This window comes from Lynx rufus, unplaced genomic scaffold (assembly GCF_022079265.1).
Source record: "Lynx rufus isolate CCGP_SWC_20201006 ecotype Redwood Valley unplaced genomic scaffold, mLynRuf1.p SCAF_8, whole genome shotgun sequence".
NCBI classification, from domain to species: domain Eukaryota; kingdom Metazoa; phylum Chordata; class Mammalia; order Carnivora; family Felidae; genus Lynx; species Lynx rufus.
Window position 1 is genome coordinate 15951854 of NW_025814896.1, and position 24933 is coordinate 15976786.

Genomic DNA, 24933 nt, shown 5'->3' on the forward strand with positions numbered 1-24933 from the left:
ACGGGGAGACCTGACCCCCAGGGCCCCTCCTCACCCCCTTTTTGCCTCCTACCCCCTAAGACCTTCCCTCTCCCAACGGGATTGGCTGCACTTTTGACTTGGCCGGTTCTTGACCTGGTGGATGTGGCTGCAATCCGGAGAAAGGAAAGACTGAGGTGGCAGAGCATACCATCCTCCTGTCCCAGACACTGTCCGACTGCTCCCCCTTTTTGCCTCCTCGGAAGCTCGCTGCCCGGAGCCAAGTCCAGAACCCAGCGGCCATCTCCATGGTGCCAATTACCAGCAAGTGTCTTTCCTGCGGCACCGGGTTCAGGCAGCTACTCCTGCCCCAGAGCTGATGGGGCAGCTTTGCAAGGATCCGGAGCCAGCTCCGGGGGGTCCAGAGCCTCCCACATGACGAGGAGCTCGGCCTCCCTCCGCCTGCCCGTGGAAGGAGCTTTGCCGCAGCCTGTCCGAGTCCATCTGTCTGTCCCTTCCTGCCTGCCCCTCTTCCGGTGGCTCTAGGAATTGGGGTCCAGCAGGGGCCAAAGGAGAGGAGGCGGTGCCCTGGACCTGGCACAGACCCCCAGGGTGCCTAGCTCCGTGGGATTGCAACGAGATAGTGTGGAAATGGACTGGAAAGAACTGGGTCGTCTGTGTTTTGGTGAAGGAGCCACGGGACCCTGATTTTCGAGAACCCCAAGTCCAGGGAGCTCACCGTCTCTGAATTTGGGGACGCTGGATTGGAGAGGGAGTCTAAGCAAAGTTGGGGTTGGGACCAGTGGTGCCAAGGCAAGGGTTTCCCATATAGGAGAATCCCTCCTCGTTGGGTGAGGTCAAAGGTCTTCTTGTCTACCCCTCTGCCTCCAGGCTAGGGGTCTGGGGAGGCAACAGAGCTTCCCTATTTTAGTCTTTTTAAACAAACCATCCTGTACTAAGGGCAGAACCCACTGCCCCTGCCTCAACTACCTTGGCTCATGAGTGTAAGAATCAGGAGATTCCTTCTCAAGCAAGCCTGGGTAGCTGCCTTCCTGGCCCGGCCCTCCCCGAGGCCCACGGAAGCCCTTTTGCATGCTGGGAGGACACAGGCTGGCCCCTCTTTAGAGAAGCACATTTCTGCCACCTCCCCTGGGAGGCACCCAGCAGCCCACCACCCCTCATTACCCAGTCCCTGCTGTGTAGGGCGTAGTCCAGTTTAGCTGGGTAGAGTTAGCGTTCCAAGCCCTGGGGCCTCTTCTTAGCTTGCATATAGTCTTTACAGAGTTCCAGGATGGGTAGAGAGGAGGCACACCAGAACATTCCAGGAGGCGGCTGTCTCCTCACTGGTCTGGGTCTGAGCCTGGAGCCTGATTCATGGGAGGCCAGCCCTTCTTCTTCCTCTTCTCGCCCCTCCTCCTCCCTCCCCACCCCTCTGACCCGGTTGTAGCTGGAGATGCCCCTTATACTCAGATGTTCTGACGTCTTATCCTTGGTACTGGTTTTATTTGTGAAGCGCTCCTGAGGGTTGTGGGCCTTGGTGGAGAGGCCTGGGCTCCATTGGAGGAGGTCATTTTCCACCGAGGATGCCCAGCTGTGTTCAGCCCTGCCTTGTCCTTGGCCTCACTCTAGGCTATTGATCTGGCAATTTCTTCCACCTGGAATCCCTCTCCTTTATCCTTCCCTCCCCTCCCCTCTGCCTCCTTAAGCCCTGGGGAGCCTTTAAAGTCCCGGATAAGTTATATCGCCTCCATAGAGCTTCCCATGCTGCACTGGGAAGGGGAGACAGAGATGCCCCTTTCTTTTATCGATGAGCTCTTCCGAGCTTCCTGGGATTGTGCTGGGTGGAATCCCAAGGCTGGGGCAGGAGGCAGCAGGGCTCTGGGTGGCCTCTGATCTGAGGCCCAGAATCAGCCCCTCCCCTGTTTGTTTTTTTAACCAGTGTGATTTCTCTGCTGTTCGTTTATTACTCACCATTTGGAATATTTTGAGCCAGGAGAGCGCCTTCTCTCTCCAGCCGTCACTGCTCTGGTTGTTCAGGGGTAGCTTTTCAAAGACGGGGCAGAGCCAGGCTGTCCCAAACAGAGGGAGAGAGGGCTCGGAGCCCCCCCAGCCCGAGCCTACCCTCTGGTGTCTGCACAGCCTTTATAAAGGGAGAGAGCACGCTCCAAAGCAATAACAACATCCTGGGGGTGGTCACCGAGGGCCCCCCTCAGTGACTTTCTTGTTTGTTCTGTGAAATCTCAGTTCACCTCCTGGTGGGGTGGGGTGGGGGCTGGAGCCCTGTTTCTTCGTATCATTGTTGTGAGCACGTGCCCCGCTTCCAAGGGGGCTCTGACCATTTGGTGCGGAACCACTGTCTGTCCTCACCAAGAGATGGGGGTTTGGGGAGGGGGTGACTATTCTCAGTATTAGCTTTGGGGAACCTTCAAGGCCAGCCTGTCCCTACTGCTGTCTGACCCTTGCCAGCTCAAGCTCCATCTGGAGAGGAGCAGAGAGGTGGAATTGTGGGATTTGGGAGTGGGAGGCTAGGGTTTATAGAGGGGCTGATTCTTTTTTCAATCTCTGGGCCAGAAGTCACATGCAGGGGTACTGTGGGAGGGAGTCTTCTCCACTTCCCTTCTCCAGAGTCCACTTTCCATACAGCTGGGAACAGACCTTTGGGACCATTCATGAAGTCCATTTTACTGATGAAGACTGAGGCCTGGCGAGGGGAACGCTCGCCTCTGGGGTCACCTGTGAGTTCGGTGGCACCTCCATCCTGGCCTCCTCCCACCCGAGGCTGAGCTGGAACCAGAGCAGGCCCAGGTGGGGCCACCGTTGCCCACGACACCTCTTCCTCCCTTCTCTCCGTAGAGCCTCCCAGAAAAGATGGGAAGAGCAAATTGTAGCCCATCTGAGAGGGGAGGAAACTGAGGCCCAGAGTCAGGAAGTGACTTGCCCAAGACCCCTCAGCAGATGTGCGATGGGGCTCTGTTGTGCTTCCCTCCATGGGACCAGAAGCCACTGCCCAGGCATGTCTGCCATGATAAGCATTTGTGGCCTTTCAGCCCTGGGCCACGGGGCCCTGCTTGGTTCCATCTCTGTGGACCCCGGTTTGGCGGAGAGAGTTACCATAGAGCCCTAGCTGCCCTGGGGTCCGGCCCAGCGGACTGAGGGTGCCCAGGATTTGGTCCAGACCTCGGTGTCTGGGTAGGGGTTCCTGCTGAGGGTGGGTCAGAACCCCCGTAGGACCAACCTGAGGGAGGTAAGTGCCGGTTCCCGCCCGGGGGCTGTGTGGGAGTGAGACGGCTGTGACACACGTCATCTTAAGGAAAGCCTCACAAAACTTTACGATGTAACAAGATCTGACCTTCCCGTAGTGCTTTTCAAACTTTTGCTTTCCAAGTGCTTTTACGTCGAGTATACCCTCACAAGAGCCCCTGGGGAGTAGAGGGGGCCTGTATTGTCAGCCCACTTTACGGAGGAGGAAGCTGAGGCCCTGGGAGGGAAAGTACCGGCTAAGGTCCCACTGTGGGTTCCCGGCGGGGTCCGGACTGGAACTCAGTTCTCCCACAGCTCAGAGCTCTAAGAGGAGGTGAAGCAGATAGCTTAGGGGGTGGTTACGTACTTTACGAGCTGATTCACCATCCGGTTCCTTAAACCAGGAGCTCCTGGGCGCACTTCGGTGTTCAGAAGCGGCGCCGAGCCCCCCTCCCTTTGGAGCACAGCTGTTGCGTCAGGCAAGGCCACCTGCATTTATTTATTGAGCAGCAGCACTGTGCCCGGCCCAGGGGACCGAGCCCTCTCCCGTTCCCCCGCAGTGATTCCCCTGGCTCTGTGGGAGGGCCCCTTGTCTGTATAGCAGCGCCTCAGAGTGGACAGAAGGCTGCCATGTCCATGAGCGCATCGGACTCAAACCCTGTGGGGGAGGCTGACTGTGCCCATGTACTCCTAGCTTCTGTGAGGGCAAAGTGGAGACTTGAACCCGGGGCCTCAGGCATCACATCTGGAGCCCTTTCATTCTATGCCTGCCTCCGAAGGGGGTGGCTGGGAGGCCGGACCCCGGGTCCTCAGGCTGGGGGCCTCTCCATCCACCCACTTTTCTCTCACTCCCCCTCTGGGAGCAGGAGCCACTCGGGACTTTGGGGAGGGAGGGTTTCCGGGGCGCCTGGGTTGGAGTGGGTCACGTTGCATTGTGTTCATGACCATGTAGCTCATGTTGAAAATTAAAGTTTTTGGCTTTTCTAACCTGGCTCGCTCTGCTTTGTGTTGAGAGTTCTATCTGGGAAGCCACGGGTAGTTGGTGTTTGAGGAAGCCGAGCGCTGCAGGATGCCACAGACACCTTAGGGGGCAGGGTGCATCCCAGGAACCCTTCCAGAGATGCAGGGGGTGGGGGTGGGGGGGTGGGGACACGATTCCAGCTGAACTCAGTCATTACAGATGTGGAAACTGAGACCCAGGTAGGGGATGACATTCCCCAAGGTCACGCTGAGGGCAGTTGGCAGGACCCAGATCTCACGGCTTCCAGAAGAGGGGTCTTCCCACAGCATTTGACTGCGTCCAGGTGCTCCAGTGACGTGGTGGGTGTCAACAAGGCCCTCCTCGTCCTCGGATGGCGCTCGCCAAGGACAAAGAACATGGGGGGGGGGGGGTCGGGCGGAGGGTGTGTTTCATTCACACAGGGGTCAATTCCACTCTACACATTGAGCAAGAGGATGAGCGATCGTTTAAATAGTGCAGATTTGTCCGCCCCTCCACTCGGGGACAGGAGCTGTTTCCCTTCAGTGCATCCGATCCCCACGCCTCTCCCGGTGTGAGCAGCTGGCCTCACTGCCTGGCTCCCAGGGTTGGAAGTCCCGCATTTTCCCTTACAACACGGAAAACCTGCCTCCTCTCTCAGCGGAGAAACGGCCACCTGTTTCCACTCGGGAGGGCTAGCTGATGACATGGGCCTGTGGAGAGCCTCTCCTGGGTGGCTGATGTGGCCGCGCCTTCCTAAAACAGTTCGGACCACGGGGATTTGCACCTACAGGACGTGCTTGTGCTTAAGGTGCGGCTTTAATGGATTTTTGGAGAGGAGGGAGGGGCTGGCCACAGAAGGGAAAGACACACTGCTCGTGGCAGAAGACGGCCCTGAGGCCACAGCCCCTCTACCCTCTCCAAGCTCTGACAGGTGACCCTAGCCCCTCCTGTTCCCTCGACCTCCCCCAACCCCCACCCTCCGGGGCCCGGGACAGGGCCGTCAGATGGACTTCCGCCGGGCCGGGGGCCTGCCCACCGTGCCGCCGCCCACAGCCCCAGGGCTCGAGGGGGGTGAGAAGGCCAGGTTGTCGCGGGCCCCCAGCTGCAGTCGGTGCACGCGGGACGAGATGGAGGCGGAGCCCCCGGCGCGGGCAGGGCAGCGGGGCGGAGGGCGGCCGCGGCTCTCGGGCGCCCCCAGGCGGAGCGGGCTGGCGCGGCGGGTGGCGCGCTCGGGCGCGTCGGTGCTGGCCGCCAGAAAGCGCAGGACCACGAGGTTGAGGAAGGCGCCGATGACCGTGAGCCCCAGGAGGATGTAGAGGAAGCTGAAGGCCACGTAGGGCGGCTTCCTCTGAAGCGCCTCGTCGCTCTGCAGCGCCACGAAGTCACCGAAGCCGATGGTGGTGAGGGTGATGAAGCAGTAGTAGTAGGCGTGGAAGAAGGTCCAGCCCTCGAAGTGCGCGAAGGCGGCGGCCCCGAGGGCCAGGGTGGCGGCGCACACCAGCAGCCCGGCCACCACCATGTTCTCGGTGGACACGCGCGGCCGCCGCAGGCCCAGGCAGCGCTTGGCCGCCAGCAGGAGGCGCCGCACCAGCGCGTTCAGGCGCTCGCCCAGGCTCTGGAAGGTGACCAGCGTCAGGGGGATGCCCAGGAGCGCATAGAACATGCAGAAGACCTTGCCCGAGTCCGTGCCCGGCGCGGCGTGGCCGTACCCTGCAGGGAGAGCGGAGGGGAGGGGTGGTGAGCACCGGCCGCAGCCGCCCTGTCCGGGCTCCCTCCCCTGCCCCCCGGAGCCTGCGCAGCGTCTTGAATTGCTGCTTCTAACTAGGTCATTCCCCGCTTTTGAAACCTTGTGTGGCTATCCCTAACCGCCCCAAATTGTAAACAACCCAGCGTCCCTCGGCTGGGGAACGCGTAAACAACCTGCGGTACGCACGTACAATGCAGTTCCGTTCCGGAACAGAAAGGAATGAACTGGGGTTACCTGCGCCAACAAAGGATGGGTCTCAGCTGCATTACGGGGAGCGAAAGAAGCCAAGCGCAAAAGACTACACACTCCATGGTTCCACTGAAATGGCATTCTGGAAACATTCTGGCAAAACCATGGGGACAGAGAGCAGATCTGCGGTGGCCTTTCGTTGGGGTTAACCAGAAAGGGGCATGACAAATCTGGGGGTGATGGGAGCCTGCTAAGTCTCGGTGGTGGCTGCAGGACAGGTCCTCACCCGTGAGAACTTGCCCAGGGCTGCTACACTGAAAAATGTGTGTTTCACCGTGTGTGAAGTATGCCTTGATTTAAACATCAAGCAAAATCTTCCATGGTGCCCCAGGACCCACAGGGTAAAGCACCTACCACTTCTCACTTGGTGTCGGAGCTCCTTGGTGATCTGACTCCCCCTACCACCCCGCACCTGTCCAGCCCCACCCTGTGTTGTTGCCCCAACCAGCATTCCCACCTCCACATGCCTCTTCTCATGGTTTTTTTCCTCCCCTGGATAGCCCTTTCCCTGCTGCCCTAGTCCACGACTTCCCACATCCTGCTCCAAGCCAGCCCTCGCTAAGCACTTCTTCAGTCTGAAGCAGTAATTCTTCATCAGGTCCCCTCGACTGCTGTCGGGGACCTACACACGAGTGGGCCTCCTGGAGTCCTGGACCACCATGACATCCCCAGGTACCGAGCGTTCCTGGAGAGAGGAGCGAAAGCTTTCAGGGTATTCTCAAAGAGGCCCATAACCCAGGAAAAGTCCAAAGAAGGTGCCCCCTCTAGCAAATGGACACCATCTGCCAAAATGTAAACACACAAACGCTTGGCCCGTGCATTTCCACAGTTAGGAAGTTAGTCCTCCAAAATACATGTGTGTGCAAAGTGAGGTGTGCATGGGGGCATCAGGGAAGCATCGTCGCTCGTGGTGAAAACTAGGCAACCTAAGTGTCCATCGGTAGGGGCCTGGTGAAATAAATCATGGTGCCAACCAAATGACAGAGCCCTACGCAGCAATGGTTCCGACCAAGGGTCATTTTGTCCCTGAGGGGGACATTTGGCAATGTCTGGAGACATTTTGGGTGTCACAACTGGGATGGTCGTGTGCTCCTGGCATCTTGTGGGTAGAGGCCAGGGACGCTAAACATCCTGTGATGCACAGGCCAGCCCTCCCTCCACAACAGAGTTATCCGGTCCGACGTGTCAGTAGTGCTAGGGTTGAGAAATGCTGCTATACGGCCAAGAAAAAGATGACACAGCTTTTTAGGGATTGATTTTTTAAAAATCGCCAAAATATATTAAGTGAAAAAAGAAAGTGCGAGACAAAACAGTGTGTATAACCTAATGTCTATATATGTGTGTGTGTGTTTTAAAGGAATACACAGGTAGAGAATATATGTGGAAGGATGCACAAAAAACCAGGAACTGTATTTGACCCAGGGAAAGAGATTTATGGGTTGAGGGACAGGGTGAGAGGGAGACTTCCTTTTCATTCTCTACCCTTTTGTGTATGCTGCGTGCACACGTCATTTATTCAGAATATCGACACAATACATGTTATTAGAGATCTGTGGCTCCACATCCACATTTCTATTGCGTGGCCCCATCAGTTTGCCCCCTATCTGTTTTTGGGGGGAGCTCCGCCCACGAGACTGTGAGCTCCTTGAGGCCAGAGACCACGCCAATCACTTCTGTGTGTCCCTAGTCACCAGTGCCCTGCACAGAGCCTGACACAGACAAAAGGCCCAATGAAAGTTTAATATCGATAATGCTCATCATCAATAATCAAATCAAACTGAAGGGGGTGCTGAGTGCGACACAGGGGAACCTTTTTAGCAGTAAGATGCAAAGCAGTGCTGTTTCCAGCTGGTTGGGGCTAGGTCAGGCTTTGACAGAGTGAAACGAACAATGACAATAACTAAACGTGCTAGGTACTCTACATAGATTATTTTATTTTACCCTCCTAATTACTGTATGCAATATTAGTCTCCCGTTTTTGCAGACAAGGTAACTAGGCTCAGAGCAAGGAAGCTGCCCAAACATCACAGGGCCTGAGCCATTAACCACTCTCCTCCATTGCGCCTCAGTGCCTCTTGCAGAGCTCTAGCTCCTGGGTTCTGGCGCTGGGCTCTCTGCAAGGCTGGCTTTTGCAGCCGGGACCACACAGCCCCAGCTGGCGCCCCCAGGTGGCCGGAAAAGGCAAAGCTCCAGCTGTTTCCAAACTGGGTCCCTTTCCCCCCGGCTCCCAAGGTGCCAGTGAGGAACAGCCCACAGAAAAGGCCAAAACCAGCTGTGAGCCTTCCAGATAACGTGGGGGAGGGCAGAAAAGGTGGATGGGGTCCCACACCACTGGGCATGGCAACAGGGAGTGTCTTGGGCTGAGCCTGGGTAGGGAAGCAGGGGTGCCCATGTTCACAGGAGGGGTCATAATGGGCTGAGTGGGAGCTGGGCCCACAGCTGGCAAACAATGAATTGTTATATTGTTATTATGACCAATTAATAGTGCCTATTTGGCCTCAGGCACCTTGCCAAGCATTTTACACACTTGACCTCATTTAAACCTGGCAACCACCCAGCGAGGTAGCAAGCACTGCATTTGCAGTCGAGAAAACCAGGGCTCCGGGAGGTACGTTCAATTGCCAGAGAAGACAGACAGGAGGCAGCAGAGATGAGAACGGAACTCTGGGCTATGTAATTGCAGAACTCGGGCTTTTAACCCACAGCTCACATTCGTTCGCCAAGAGCATTAGGAAAAAACTTTCTCCAAAGCTCAGGCTTCCACAGTGGTGATCCAAGCTCTAGGGGGTGCCTGGACATCCACAGCTGGGGCCTGGGAAGCAGCGGACACCCAGCCTGGAGCCCTGCAGAGCCTGCTTCTCTCCTTTCCTGCTTCCCCAGGCTTCTGCTCAGCAGGTACCAGCCAGACGGTAGCCATGGCAACGACTGACGGTCCAGATGCTGCAGAGAAACTGCTCTGGATCCCCAAGGGTGAGGTCCAAAGCTTGTGGTAATCAGTCATTCCTTCAACAAATATTTATTGAGTGTCTACTATGCGCTCGGCTGGGTACACTGCGGTGACTAAGACAGACTAGATCCCATTGTCATGGAGTAACGGCATAATAATTATAATACAAAAATCAATCTCTCTCTCTTTTTTAGTGCTTTGTATGTGTCATGCCCTGCGCTAAAACTTTCTGCACACATTATCTCCTTGGCAATAATTATCTCGGTACAGCCCTGAGATAGGGCCTATTAGCAGCCCTATTTTACAAAGGAGAAAACTGAGGCTCAGAGAGGTTAAGCAACTTGTCTGAGGTCACACAGCTAGTGTGATGCAGCCAGGCAAGGAAGCCTCCGTCTCCAGCCACTCGCGCTTCGCCCCGCTCCACCTGTCTCCCGGCCCCTGGAGGCTTCCCCCGAGCACTCCCGCGTGCCGCCTCTGGGCGAACTTGAGCTCCCGACTCCTCCCAGCCCCGCCCGCGTGGGACGCCGTCCCCTTTCGGCGGAGGGCGGCTGAAACGACTGGTCCACAGCCACCGGGCCCGGGCAGGGGCAGAGGAGGGGTTCGAGCCCGGGGCGGGGGGCGCCGCGGGGCCCGCTCACCGATGGTGGTGATGACGGTGATGGCGAAGTAGAAGGAGCCGGCGAACTTCCACTGGCGGCCGGCGCGGTGCGGCTCGGCCTGCAGCGCCAGGCGCTCCAGCTCGCGGTAGTCCTCGGCCGAGAAGCGGTACTTCCTCCGGAACTCGCCGCGCTTCTGGGCCAGCAGCCGCTGGCGGCCGCGCTCCGCCTCGGACTCGAGCGCGTCGAAGACCGCGGCGCCCACCAGCAGGTAGGACAGGATGCACAGGATGAGCGCGGCGGTGCGCACGCTCTGCTTCCTCATGGCGGCGCCGCGGGCCCCGCGCCCCGGGCCCGTCCATGCGCCCCGACGGCCGCCCCGCGCTGCGCCCTCCGCCCCGCGCGGCGGGGAGCGGGCTGCGGGCGGCCGGGCGTTGGAGGGGGGAGCTGGGGGGGGGGCGGAGGCGGGGCCTCGGTGGGGGGGGCCGAGGAGGACCGAGAGGACTCCTCCTGCCGCCCCGCCCCCTGCCAACACCTGCCTTTGTTTACCCAACGGCGCAGGTGTCTGCCAACGGTGACAGCTGGAGTAAAGCGCCCAAAGCCCGGCCGTGCAGATGTCCCATCCACCACTGTGGTTCTGTGACCTTGGGCCAGTCATTCACTCGTTCGTTCAGTCAGTCAGTCATCCATCAGATCTTTACTGAGCACCTACTGGTGCAAACAAGCTTCCTGGGGGTAAATAGAGCTGATACTCTAGGAAAGAGGGTTGGCGACAGCACAGACACACGAAGATCATTGAAGACAAGTGTGGGACAGAAGGGAGACAGTTTGGGGGGGGGGAGGTGGGCGCCACCAGCTGAGGTGGCGGGACAGGCTTCTCTGAGGAGTGACTGGGGAGGGAGCATCTAGGCAGCCAGTGCAAGTCCTTTAAGCAGAGAAGCAGTGTGGCTGGAACCAGGCGGGTCGGGGAGCTGGGGGGTGGAGGGGCAGGCAGCAGAAGGAAAACAGGCGATTTCACACAGGGTCTTACAAGTCCTTATGCAGGTCTATTCGTTACAGCTGGAAAGGCTGTAAGCAGGATGCCCACACCAGTGATCTGATAGACATTTGTATGTTTTTAAATAATTTTTAAAATTTTATTTATTTTGAGATAACATGAGCTGGGGGTGGGGGGTCAGAGAGAAAGGGAGAGAGAGAATCCGAAGCTGAAATCAAGAGTCAGATGCTTAACGGACTAAGCCACCCAGGCACCCCTCTGATTAGCATTTTTAAAAAAGAGCATCCTGGGGCGCTTGGGTGGCTCAGTCGGTTGGGTGTCCGTCTTTGGCTCGGGTCATGATCTTGCGGTCTGTGAGTTCGAGCCCCGCGTCGGGCTCTGTGCTGACAGTTTAGAGCCTGGAGCCTGCTTCGGATTCTGTGTCTCCCTCTCTCTGCCCCTCCCCTGCTCAAGCTCTGTCTCTGTCTCTCTCAAAAATAAATAAACATTAAAAAAAAACAAAAAAGAAAAAGAAGTAAATAAATAAACATTAAAAAGAAAAAAAGAGCATCCTGGCTGTCCTGTGGAAAAGGGGTGGTGACTAAGAGTGGAGGCCAGTTAGGAGAGTTTCGTAGTCCCCACGCGTGGTGGGGGTTGGCCTGGACCAGGGGCAGGGCACTGGAGGTGCAGAGAAGGTGGGGGGCTGGATCTGGGATAGGGTGGTGGGCTGGAGTTGGGCGCACACAGCTATAGCCACATTTCCCAGCCTCCTTTGCACTTAGAACTGCCGCCAATGGAATGTGGGCAGAAGTGACCCCTCCCGGTGCCGCACTCCACCTCTCTTCCCCCACCTGCAGGCTGAATGCAGAGAGGCAAAGGCTTTAGGAGAGAGCACAGCCGCAGGGTGGAAGGGGACTGGGTGCCTGACCACGCAGCCCAAGGCTGCCCCACGCCAGGAGCACCTATTCTGAACTTCTGTTGCATTAAGGCCCTGAGCTGTGGGGCCAGCCTGTTACTGCAGCTGGTGTTACCCTGACGCACGGAACAGCAGCACCTGCTGACGGGCTGGATATGGAGGGCAAGGGGGCGCTCCGGATGACCCCTGGGTCTTTCGCCTGACCGGCTGGGTGCTCGGAGAGCCTTCCGTTGACCTCACTCCCTAGGAATCCACTCCTGCCGCCCAGCGCTGAGGTGAGACCCATTCATTTCACTCTGAAATGGGTGGGTCTTCGTGGAGATTCGGGGCGAGCACGGGCAGCCTCTCTTGCAGGTGTCCAGAGCATCTGCACGGCCTGGTCTCTGCTGCAGCCTTGGCATGCATCCCCTCCCCCCCCCACCCCCCATCTCTACTCCAGCAGCCCCTTTGCGGTTTTTTGTTTGTTTCAGGCACACAGAACTTTCAGTTCCTTGCACAAACTCTTGCTTTGCTTGAAACAGTCTTCTCTCCATTACACTCAGCAGCCCACATGTATCGAATGCCTGCCAGGGGCCAGACCCCGGGTGAAGCGCTTGGCAAGTATTCATGCATATCGTCATCACGATCTCCTACGCCGTAGGCCTGGATGGCCGATGCCCTGTTCATCCTCAGCTCCCAGTTCATTGGACATCTCCTTCCCTGACCCCTCCGCGGGCGGCCTTCTCTGTGCCGCCAGAGGCCTCTGAGTTCCTGCCGTCTTCCCTTCTTTCCAGTGCATTGGGATCCTCACGTTCCATATCTATGCTCCCCCTGAGGACAGGAATCCTACCTTGGTCCCCTCTCTGTCCTCAGCACCCGGATCTGGCACAGCGCACAGCTGGTGGCTGCGGACAGAGGAGCCACAGCCGCCTATAGAAGTTAAGAGCATGGACTCTGCACCGTGACTGCCTGGGTTCATATCCCAGTTCTGCTGCTTACCAGTGTGTGGACCTGGGATGCCTCAGTCTCCCCACCCCCAGTAAAAGGGGTTTGGAAAAGCTCCTATCTCATAAGGTGCTGTGCTCGACAGAATGGCCCCCAAAGATGCACACATTCTTTCCCTGGCACCTGTAAATAGGTTAGGGTACGTGGCAGAGAGGAGGGGGGCGGTTGCAGGTGGAAGGAAGGTTGCTAATCAGCTGACCTGGAGACGGGAGGTGATCCTGGACAGTCTGGGTGAGCCCGGTGTCCTCAAAAGGGTCCCTACACGTGGACACGGGAGGCAGAAGAGGGACAACCGTTAGAAGAAATTGGCCTGGCGTCGCTGGCTTTGAAGATGGAGAAAGGGGCCACAAGCCAAAGAGAGCAGGTGGCTTCTAGAATCTGGTAAAGGCAAGGAAGTTCCTCCCTAGAACCTCCGGAAGGGAATGCAGTCCTGCCAGCATCTCAGTTTCAGCGCAGTTCATCTGTGTGACCCGGGTAGCCCTCCACCCTACGGAAGTGGAAGATGGCACGTTGGTGTTGTTCGAGCCGCCACGTCTGTGACCATTTCTGGGAGCAGCAGCAGGGACGGCTTCACTGATGTGAGCATCGAAGGAGCCCATAAGCCGGAGGCACCCAGAGCAGCATCTGCCCCTGAGGACCATCTGGAAGTGTTAGGCACTGCCTCGGACGTCACAAGTGAGCGAACACCCAGGCCCATAGAGACGTTGTGGCGTGTGCTCTGACTCACTTCTCTTCCTGAGGAGCCAGACCGCGGCTCAGAGACCCAGAATCAGGATTCTGGTGCTGCAGCCTTATTTGTAGCTTTTCTATTCTTTTTTTATTTTTTATTCAAAAAAATAAAAAAAATTTTTTTAGTGTTTATTTATTTTTGAGAGAGAGAGACAGAACATGAGCAGGGGAGGGGCAGAGAGAGGGAGACACAGAATCCCAAGCAGGCTCCAGGCTCTGAGCTGTCAGCCCAGAGCCCAATGCGGGGCTTGAACCCATGAACTGCGAGATCATGGCCTGAGTCGAGTGGGACGCTTAACTGACTGAGCCACCCAGGCACCCCTGTAACTTTTTTGATTCCTGCCCAGACTTCAGAGGGACAAGACCCGGGGCCACAGTCTTGGGGGGATGGGGAAGCACCGTGGATTTACAGCCTGAGAAGGGCCTGAGAAGAACTTCCCGGGGACAATTCACGATCCCGGTCATTGACACAGCTGGAGTCAACGAGGCTTGGGTTCAAATTCCAGCTCTTCCACTTTCCCGGTCGGTGAGTGTGGGTAGAACACTTCTCTGGCCTCGCTTCTCCCATGTGAGAAATGAAAGTGATAATAACGCCCCCTTCATGGGACCGCATCGAGGATTATAGAAGATGTTGTGTGTCGCTTTCCAGGTGCCCAGTAGCAGCTCACTGCTTTTCCTCCCTTTTTACAACTGTCTGCCTGCAGATGTCAGGAATTCTTTTTCTGGAAGTGCATGTGTGTGCCAGGCACATTCTCCCACATTACCGACGGGGCCCTCCCTTTCTAGTGCAGGAAACCATGGCACAGAGACGATGCCCTGCTTGTCCCGTCCTCACAGCCAGGCAGGGGCTGAGCCAGAACTCGAACTCGGGGCTGCGCGGTCCCCAAGGTCATGATCCTTCCAATGCACCATGGTGCTTCGTCAGGCAAGATGCCGCCGGCTTTATCACCCCCCCCCCCCCCCGCCCCTATTGCCTCTCTGGATTTCACCTTCCTCTTCTCGAAGATGGAGCTGAGGAGTACTGGCTGGCTGCCTGCCTCCACCGTCATCGTGAGGACCCTGTGACACCCAGCTGGTTTGTCAGATGTGCCCACTGAGGGTGGGTATTATTGGGGCCATGCTGGAGCTGTCTGGCCCCGCCGGGCAGGTGACTGTGCCCTGTGCTTGGCATTTTTGGTTCAGCAGCTCTATTTTAAGCCAGAGGAGGTTAGAGTTTGTGTGTGTGTATTTCTCAGCTTGCAAAACCGTCAGCTGAGCCGTCACCAAAAACAGCAACACTCCGAGGCACCCCCTTCACCTGCCCCCCAACCTGCTCTCCTTCTTCCCACTCTGGGAACTTGAGGGGACCCAGTGATTTTCCTCTGTCCCTTCATGCCAGAGTCCCACGCATGGCCCCTCAGTGAGGCCACTGATCTTCTTCCAGAGCCCCAGGGTTGCCAGCTCTGAGGACAACAAGAAGGGTGATCCCAGTCCCCAGCTGGACCCTGGGTGCCTTTCAGAGCACTTCACATCCCTTATGAGTCTAGAGCTTTCTGAAAGCTTTGTGAGCCAGGCAGGCCATGCCATTCATGTCAGAGGGAAGACCCAGGATCAGGGAGAGAGAAGGGACTGTCATCCAAGGTGGCACATGGTAGGGCAGTAATCCAGAAAGAACAGGAGTTTCTGAGTGAGTCAGATCTCTGTTCCATCTTGGACAAATGACGTCACTTTTGAGCCTCAGTTTCCTCATCTGTGACATGGGAGTACCAGTAGTTCTGTACTGGTCCCAGCACATGTGAGTACCCCTTACACCCAATTAATGTTGTCTTTTCCTTTTCCACCCCAATTATTCCCCAGGCCTCCTGGGATCTCAAAGGATTGATTTTTATAGTTAGAATATAGTTCAGTAATTTTCCAGAAGCCTGGAGGGCTCAGGCATTTTTCCTGATAAGATCTCTGTCTCTTGTCTCCGTCCTTAAAGAATGGATCATTTGGGCCTCAGGTACCAGCTTCTTGGAGGTGGCAGCTGTGACCTTTCTGCAGCTGGAGGATCATTGAGAGATCTGGGCTGCAAGAAGTTAAAAGCTGCCTCTCGCTAATTTAAAGAAGGTTATAGTAGGATTTGGGGATCTTGCAGAATCTTCCAGGCACTGGTTCGAGGGGCCCAGAGAGATGGAACCTACCGGAAACACCATAGCTGTACCCAGTGTGTGTTGGGGGGGGGGCCACCATTGTCCCTAGGCTGATGCAGATACTGGTCAGGGGACAAGTGGCAGCTGAGCATGACCCTGTACCTGACTGTCGGGACCCGCCAGAGCTGCTCAAAGGACTCCTGACACAGAGTCTGCGGCCATTCGGTTGGAGCCATTGGGAGTTTGGGCTAGTGGAGATATTAAAACTTTTGCTCTGGTTAATAATTTTAAAAACTGACGGGGGTGGGACACTGCCTGGCTCAGTCAGTAAAATGCTCAACTCAATGTCAGCTCATGTCACGATCTCATGACTCGTCAGGTCGAGCCCCACATCAGGCTCTGTGCTGACAGCGCGGAGCCTGCTTGGAATTTTCTGTCTCCATCTCTCTCTGCCCCTCCCCCCCCCCTGTCGCTCTCAAAAATAAAAATAAATAAACATTAAGAAAACTAACTGAAGGGGGAATGGAGAGTTGTGAAACCATTCTGTGTCCTTTAGTGTATGCCTGAGAATTTTCACAATAAAATGGTTTTTCGTTTATTATTTTTTAAAAATGTTTATTTATGTTTGAGAGAGAGAGAGAGAGAGGGGGAGGGGCAGAGAGAGAGGGAGACACAGAATCGGAAGCGGGCTCCGGGCTCTGAGCTGTCAGCACAGAGCCCAACACGGGGCTCGAACTTACCGACCGAGAGATCCTGACCTGAGCTGAAGTCGGATGCTCAACCGACTGAGCCACCCAGGCGCCCCGCACAGAATTATTTTAAATGATAAACACCTAGAACATTTGCCATTCTTGAGCTGCTAATTGGCTTTTAGCGTTGTCCTCCTTACAGCAGCTACAGGATCTATCTTCTGATTTCTGACGGGGGTTTATTTCAAGCGGAACAAGGATTTGAAGATACTGTGTAGCAACTCGAGTGCAGAATCTCTCTCTCGTGGCAGGTTTTTTCTGGATCTCTTGTCATTGTTTCTTCCATGCCTAAATTGACAGTGTTTTTTAGCAACTCGTCTCTATCGAATTTTCATAAAAACAAATCTCTTCCTTTTTGCACTTGTATTTCATCAGCCTGTGGAATATCGTTACAATAACAAGTGTGGCCGGTGCAAACTGGTTTGGGAACAGGCCCAGCAGATTCTTGGCAAACGTGCCATTTGTCTTAGCTCAGGCTGCCAAAACAGAATCCCAGAGATGAGGTGGCTTAAACAGGAAACTTTTATTTCTCACGGTGACAGAGGCTGGAAGTCTGAGATCAGGGGGCCGGCGCGGCTGGTGAAAGTCCTCTTTCTGGTTTACAGATGGCCATCTTCTTGTTTTCTCCTCGTATGGCAGAGAGCAGAGAGAAGAAGCAAGTTCTCTCCTATTTCTTCCTATAAGGGCACTAATCCCATTCATAAGCGCTCCCCACTCTTGACCTTATCTCCCGATACTTTCATATTGAGGATTAGGATTTCAACATATGAATTTGGGGACGGGAGGTACACAGACTTTCAGCCCACACCACCATTCTGTGGGAGGCAGCAGAATGGAATGCCAGGCAGTGGCCCACTAGCTGTGAGCTTTCATTGTGCCTGGGGCAGGAGTGTCGTGTTCCAATGAAATGCAGAGCACTGGTTAACCTGGTGGGCTGATTAAACAGACATTGGTAAAGAAAGCTTCTACCTAGTGTGGAATCATCTCTGAAAGACATCTGCCCAGATGGAGACTACACTTCCCAGCCTCCTTTGCTTCCTAGCGTGACCACATGACTAGCCCGCACCAATGGAATGTGAGTGGGCGTGGTGAGTGTCATCTCTAGGTGGGGCCTTTAAGGAGCAGGTGAACTTCTCCACCCTGAGGGCAATCTAGCTGCAGAAGGCTCCCAAGGTCCCGGAGTTTGGTGGAGCCATAACCTGTAAGCTACCTGGCTCACCACATGAAGGAACTCCAGCCAGGAACACCTGCTTTGGACTATTACGTGAGTAAGAAATAAACTTCTATTGCATTAAGCGGCTGAATTTGGGGGTTTGCTTGTTATAGCAACTGCCATTACCCTAATTAATGAACTTACCTTATAGGGCTGTTGTGAGAGTTAAATTCGATGACATACACGTAACAGACTCTTAAATGGGGCTTCTGTTGCCTCCTATTTCCACTTAAAACCACAAGGTGCTAGATACCCCCTATTTCCAGAAAGCCACGAGACACATGTCTGTAGGACCTTCTTAGGGACATCATACCAGGTTTTCTCCTACCCCATCCCCACCCCCTCAGCCTCCATAAGCAGAAGATTCGAATTTGAGAATGATTTTCTAGAACAGGGAGAAATGACATGCCTTTTCTTGTCTGCTTTCTTGGGGAAAGAACAAAGGGGTACTCCCCTTGTCCTCATAGATCCTGCTTGTAGAGACTCGGGGTTCCTGCCAGAAGTGGTGAGTGGTTTCTGATTCTCCAACTGCTTGCACATCTGCCCGCAGAGTCTGAGCTGGAAGAAAGTGGTTCAAGAGAGATGGCAGGGCGGAGGGCATCCCGCACCCCCAGCCATTTGGCCATGCAAGGATGGGAGAGCTTCCCGTGAGCTGAGTAGGTGCTGGGCCATCTGCTCAGTATCCTGCCCAAAAGGGATGATCGTTTTGCTTTCCAGGAAAGAGGACTCTGGCAGAAAGAGGCTATGAAGTGTACTTCTGGGGACAGGGTCTCAGAGAGGTCCATGGGTCCTAGATTTCCCTGAATAAGCTACTCACGTGGCCCAAGGATACCAGCCTTCGGACACTGGGCACACAGAAGGAATCCATCCCCCTGAGATGACCTCAAGCAACACCAGCTTGATTTTTGCCCCCTTTCCTGTACTGCTCCCTCCAGTCCTCGTAACAGGAGAAGCTAGAACTTAGAAGGGGTGGGGGTGGGAAAGGTGTTAAAGGGACCCTCACACTGCTTTCAGTGCTGCAGAGATTAAAAGCAAGATTCTAGAGCCAGACATTCTGGATTTGAATCCTGTGTCTATAACTTACTAGCTGTGTGGCCTCAGGCAACTTACCTCACCTCTCTGGGCCTTAGTATCTGTCAGATGCTTTTAGTATATGTGCTGCCGAAGCGAGCGCTGTAAGATGCTTTTAATAATAGTACCTACCACCTAGTGTAACAAGGTGCACCTACTTAGGCTACTTAACAGTTTGTTACATTAAATAACAATGCATTCTTGAAGTGAAGGGTCAGTCCTGACTTAGCAGAAGTGTTCAGTAGGATATGATGAGGTATCTCAGCCCGACTAAAAAGCATGGGCAAGGAGAGGTTTGATGCAATGTGTTCAAAGACAACAGCTGAAGAAAAACTAAACCCCGCTTCTGTGTGTCCCCTCACTAAGTTCGGATTATTCAATAAACCAGTGATGCAGGTCAAATATTTCGATCACCTGGGGACACATTGAAACCCTCAGTACATATTAAATATTATTGTTATTCAGACTTCTGCCAGGTCAGGGATCAAATCCTCTCTAAGCTTTATTAGTTTGGAGTGATAATAAGAATGGCTATTTGTGCGGTCTCCCACTTTTTGGTCTTCATAAACCACCAAATTTCATGAAATTATTTGTGAGTCCAAAAAACACCGCCAACTCCCTTTGCAAAGTGAGAACAATGGGGGAAATCCACAAGCGTTATTTATAGGCATCCTCATTTTATAAAAGAATCAATTTTATAACCCCTCAAATTAGAGAGGTCGTAAGTTCAGGGTAAAGGCCAGTCCTACAGATGGTATCCATTTAACTTGATGAAGTTCCACTGCGTTGCCCTTATTTTCAGTACCAGTTCACCGGCTGGTGTCTGAAGACCTCAGACATACATTACATAGAGCTTGCAAACCTCTCGAGCTATTGTCTCCTGTCCTCATGGCCGCCCTGTAAGCCTGGGATCATGGTCTGCATTTTCTCCATGAGGCTATGAAAGTCCAGAAAGGTTGGATGGCCTGTTCAGGTTCACCCAGCTGGCGCAGTAAATCAAGCCTGGCCCCAGAGTCTTGACGTTCCTGGAAAAAATTTGCCCTTTCCTCTGGGTTGCATACGTGTTGCAGGGGTCTCCGCTCTATGTGGTCACCCAAGGACACAGGCCTTTTTTTTCGTGGCTCTGTCCTGCCCTAAAGCAGAGACTCTTACCCCGGAGTCAAGGGATCTATGGATGGAATTTAGGGATTTATGGGCTTGAGAGGGAAAAGAATTGCATCTTTATTTATACTCACCTCGAGCTGACACTTAGCATGTCCTTCGATTAGGAACGTGGACAAGGTGGCATTAGCTGTACCTACTTGTTGCCGATCGAAGTCACAGGTATTGTCGCATCACGTTGCAGTTAATTGCAGACAATCACCACTTTGAAATGACGGTAATTAGACTCGATCTTGTTTACCGTGTTAAAATGAAGCACATATGTAACTATCTCACTTTTTTTTTAATTTTAGTGACCATATTTCAGTAATTTGTTTCCTTTGTAACCCCATATATGTTATTTTATGTATTTAATATTACTAATCGGAGAAGATCATAGATTTTACCAGTATAGGCTCACAACCCTCTCTTGAGCTTCCCGGGTATAGTGTGAAACCAGCCCCCACTTGAGGAGCACAGGGAGAGACCCAAGAGAGAGATGGGCCACTCCAGGTTGGTAGGTGGCAGTTTTAATAATGACAAAGGGAACTCCCATATGAGGCTTGTCCCAGGCAGCAGGAAGACGAATGGATCCCTGCACCTGCCCGCCAAATCTTAAGGGTTCATGAAGGGGGCCCTAACTGGGCTCAGTCACATACACTGTGCGGGTGTTTTCAACACCACGTCACCATCTCACGGCTGTGTCCTTGGAGCAGGCTCTGGGAACAGGAAAGGCAAGTGGAACCCACATTCCAAGGGCAGGGGAGAGGCTGAGGAGCCTCTGAGTACTGGGTCCAGCTCAGGGGTCAATCGTTAGTCGTGTCTTTTTGATCGTGGTCCCCAACAAACAGCTATGTGAGGGGACCTAGGCTCACAGAGAACAGTTAAGAACAATGTTCTAGGGGCGCCTGGGTGGCTCAGTCAGTGAAGCGTCTGACTCTTGGTTTCGGCTCAGGTCATGATCTCATGGTTCGTGGGTTCAAGCCCCACACCGGCTCTGTGCTGACGACGCAGAGCCTGCTTGGGATTCTCTTTCTCCCCCTCTCTCTGCCCTTTCCCTGCTTGCTCTCTGTCTCTCAAAATAAATACACATAAAAAAAAAAAAAAACCCTTGGAGCCCTCTATTGGGTCCTCTGGATGGGACCAGTGGACAAAGGCAAAGAGCGAGTGTGGAGGATTGTAAGTGGGGTGCTTATGGTTCAGATCTGAAATCCTATCCCATGGCCAGACTTCAGTCCCCTGACCTGAAGGTGGGGTCTCTCTCTGGGTGCCCAGGAGGAAGAGAGAGACAGTTTGGAGAACAACCAGCCACCCTCTGCCGGATTGTCATAGCACTTATAAGGACTCAAATTTAAGGAGACACTGAGATGCCTGGTCTCACCAATTTCCGTGGGGGGCAGGTGCCGGCCACCAGGGGTCCATCTTGCTCGTCTCATCTGCAGGGTCATCAAGGCTGGTGTTGATGGAGGTGGTGCTGGGGGCAGCTGAGTATGCTCTTCTCAGATCCTTCTGTTCTTCCAACATGCTGTCTGCTTTGTGTCCCAAGAACCCACAGTCTGTCGGGGGCTGGTGAAATTAGGACAAAATGTACATCCTTGAAAATATAATTATAGCTCCAATGTATGTAGAGCTTTAGAGTTTGCCAAGCACTTCCATCAGCCTGGACTTCTCCGGTCTTCACCACAGCCCTCAAGCAGGGAAGGGCAAAGATGACCGTGTCATTACAGTTGAAAACTGGGCTCGGAAAGGAGAATTCAATGCTCAAGGTCACGAACCGGAGGTGGAATCAGGGCTAGAACCCAAGTCTGTCACCATTCAGCAGGCATGTGGTAAATACCTACCGTGTGCCAGGTCCTGTGCTGGCTTCAGGGACACAAGGATGAATCAGAAATCTACTTGGCTTCTAGGGAGCAGAGCCCAACAGAAAAGCCAAGAATAGACTGGTAATTACACTACCATATACAATTATATTTGTCAAGACTCTTTTAATTCAAGTGATAGAAACCCAACTCAGACTGGTTTAAATAGAAACGGAATATAACTGAAAGGTTTAGGGAGGTATAACTTCAGGCATGGCTGGACCCAGCAGCTCATACCCTATTGCCTGGCATCTGTCTCCCTTAATTACTTGGCTCTGTGTGACTTCATTTTTCAGGCAGTCTCTTCTCAGGGTGGCAGACGTAGCCTCTGGCAACTGAAAGCTTAGCCAGTGACCGTTTGGCTACTTGAGTCAAAATGATGGTAATTGTTCGCCACTGATCCCAGTTGTTCCAGAAACATTCTTGAGGCGTTCGTTGCATGGGATGGCTGACCTGCCTACCTGACCTGTGTGTGCTACTCTGGATGCCGATAAGGTGGGGATGGGGTGGAGCCATAAGACTGAAGGAGGCCGAGTCTCTTAATCATTTTGTGGAGGAGACTATCCCCCAGAAGCACCTGTTAGGAGTGTTATGTAACTGAGAAATAGACTTTGGGGCTTAGCTAGTAAGCAGTGATGTGGCAAGGCGGGGTCATGGTGTTGGAGTGGTGTACCCCCAGAGGCAGGTGATAAAGGGGTGCATTGTTTTTTAAAGACTTTTTAAACTTGAATAAGACTGGCTAAATTTGATCTGCTCTTTATTATCACACATGCCAGTAAATCTAAACATGGTCAGCGGTAAAATAGTCCTTCCTGGGGAGCCTGGGTGGCTCAGTTGGTTGGGCAACCAACTTCAGCTCAGGTCATGATCTCACAGTTCGTGGGTTCAAGCCCCGTGTCGGGCTCTGCGCTGACAGCTCGGAGCCTGGAGCCTGCTTCGGATTCTGTGTCTCCCCCTCTCTCTGCCCCTCCCCTGCTCACGCTTTGCATCTCTCTGTCTCTCAAAAATAAATAAACGGCAAAAAAATTATGATGAAGACCCATATGTGCACCACAGTGATTAAGGACACATTACAAATATGACTGTTGACAGGAGATTTTAAAATACATGTAGATTTCTTTGGGAGATCGAATTGAGATAGCTGAGAAATCTGAGCGAACGGCCTCGGGGGGACTTCCCATTAGGCCCCCAGACTGGCCACCTGGAGTGAGCGGTGACACAGTGTGGATGCCACGGTTCCCAAACCTTGGGCTTTGAGTGGGGCGCGAGTGGGGCACGGAGCAGGGATCAAAGAAGACAGGAGGGCAACAGGATACGAATGGGATGTCTCCAAGCCTGGGGGATGCGGGAGGGTTATCAGGACCTGGAGGTCCAGTCCTTGAAGCGAGGAGAGGGTGAAAGTCAAAGTCAACCGCCGGTGCTTGGCTGCCTGCTGGCTTCAGGGCTGGGGAGAAGCTGCTGAGGCAGCTCATGTTAATGTCCCCTTCTCACCAAGAGTGGATGAAAAGACCTAGCCCAGCGGTGGGATTCAGAACGCTTTTATGAAAGCCAGTGGTGAGGGGCCAGGAGGCAGTGAATAGGCCACAGATAAGAACCAGACCAGTATGATGGGACCACTCACAACTATGTTCATTGGCCAACCTCAGGGTGTCCAAGAGGCTCGGGCTCCTGCCCTTGGGGTCCCCCTGATGTTATAATTAATCAAAGCAGAAGAGGACAAAGTTCTTGAGAATCAGCTAAATCAGGACCCTGTTGCTGAGGATGTGGCTGACATCCTAGACCACGTTGTAGCCACGGAGAGGCATGTGACAGTGAGGCTGCTGGAGCTGCCCCTTGAAGAGGGCACCCAACCTCTTGTTAGTGGAGCAGCCAACACGTGTGTATGTGTGCGGGAATGATCGGGAAGAGAGGGAGAAATGGGAAGATGTGGGAGTGGAAAGGGGGACTTCCCGGTACGTCATTCGAGAAGGTGAGAGTGGTGGGAGCCAGCGCACAAGGGGAAGGTTGACCTCAGGTAGACATGGCAGCTGCGACTAATGGAGAATAATCTGGGGGTCATCTAAGTGAAGACGTGGGGGAAAGAGTGCTCCTGGCGGGGGGGGGGGGGGGGGAGACCAAGCCGTCCAGTGTGGTGGGACGCAGAGGAGGCGGGAAGACAAAGCAGGACCCCGTGAGTCATGGACGGAGTCTGGACCCAAGCCAGAGGGCAGCTCTGAGCCTCGGAGGGGTTTAAGCAGAGTGACATAACCACAACTGGGCTCCAGAAGCAGCTCCCCGCTGCATAGTCTGGCCACTGGGAGGAGGGAGCTGGATTGTGGACGAGGGACTCGGAGTCGTGGAGGGGGTGGGCCAGATTAAGGTGGGCACCTCTCGCTCAGGGCGGTGCAGGGGTCCTCAGAGGCATCCGTGTAGTGTTTGGAGTCAAGAAAACTGTGGCGCTGGTGCAAACAGTAAAGGATCCCGCTTCTTCCTTGCCTTTGGGCAAGGCCCTTCCGGGTGGAGACGCCCTGCCCGCCCGCCTCCCAGGGCTCCTCCCCGCCGGGCATCTCGGCCGTTCATGCGCGCGAGTGCCGCAAGGGGGCAGCAGCGCACCACCGTCCTCTCCCATTCTCCCCTGGAGCCACACTCCTGATTAAACTTACAGTTTTAATGAGGCGGACGACTTATTAAAACAGAGACTTCTGGGCCCCGTCTCAAGAGTTTCTGTGAATCTGGAATGGGACCCAAAATATTTGCATTTCTAACCAGTTCCCAGATGATGCTGATGCTTCTGGTCCGGGGACCCCACTCTGAGAACTACTGAGGTTGAGTGTTGGGTGGGGATGGGGTGAGCTCTGACCCACCCAAACATGGCCACTGGGAAATCACTGCCAACCGGGCAGCCACTCCCATTTGACAACGATGGCGTATTTAGTTTTCTAAGCCCCCATTAAATCCCTTTTTCAAAATGCTGAATGAAGGTATATCATTTCATTCATTCAATAAGGACCAAGCCTGGTTCTGTCCTCGGTGTTGTTCTAAGTCCTGGGAATCCAGGAAACAAAGCAGAAAAAATAGGTCCCAGCCAGCACTTGCGGAGTCAGGCAACAAATAATAAATGTTACAAACAAGTCAGGTAGTGTGTTAAAACACGCTACATGCATCAGAGGGACGGAACAGGGTGGCTGAGGCAGGTTCTCTGTGAAGTATTTACTTTGTGAGTCAAACTTGAAAGAAAGTGAGGGGATTAGCCATGGGGAAACTTGGGGGAAGATTATGCCAGGCATAGGGAACAGTCAGCGCAAAGGTCCTGAGGTGGGAGAATGTCTGGCATGTTCAAGAAACAGCCAGGAGCACCATGAGGTCAGAGCGGCACGAGCAAGGGGGAGAGTAATTGAGGATGAGGGCAGACAGGTGACTGGGGCACAGTGAGGGGCGCTGTAGGTTGTGTGGAGGCCTTTAGATGTTCTCAGGTGCAGGAGCGGCG

The 24933-nt window shown here is 54.2% G+C and overlaps 1 protein-coding gene across 1 annotated transcript; it reads right to left on the reverse strand.

The window, feature by feature from the left end:
• Positions 1-5139: 5139 nt before the first annotated feature.
• Positions 5140-10044, reverse strand: KCNK15 (potassium two pore domain channel subfamily K member 15). Its single transcript, XM_047069960.1, has 2 exons — positions 9762-10044; positions 5140-5890 (listed from the first exon to the last, which is right to left on the reverse strand). Exons 1-2 carry the CDS (start codon positions 10042-10044, stop codon positions 5181-5183), a joined length of 993 nt encoding a protein of 330 aa, XP_046925916.1. The 3' UTR covers positions 5140-5180.
• Between the last annotated feature and the right edge of the window lie 14889 nt (positions 10045-24933).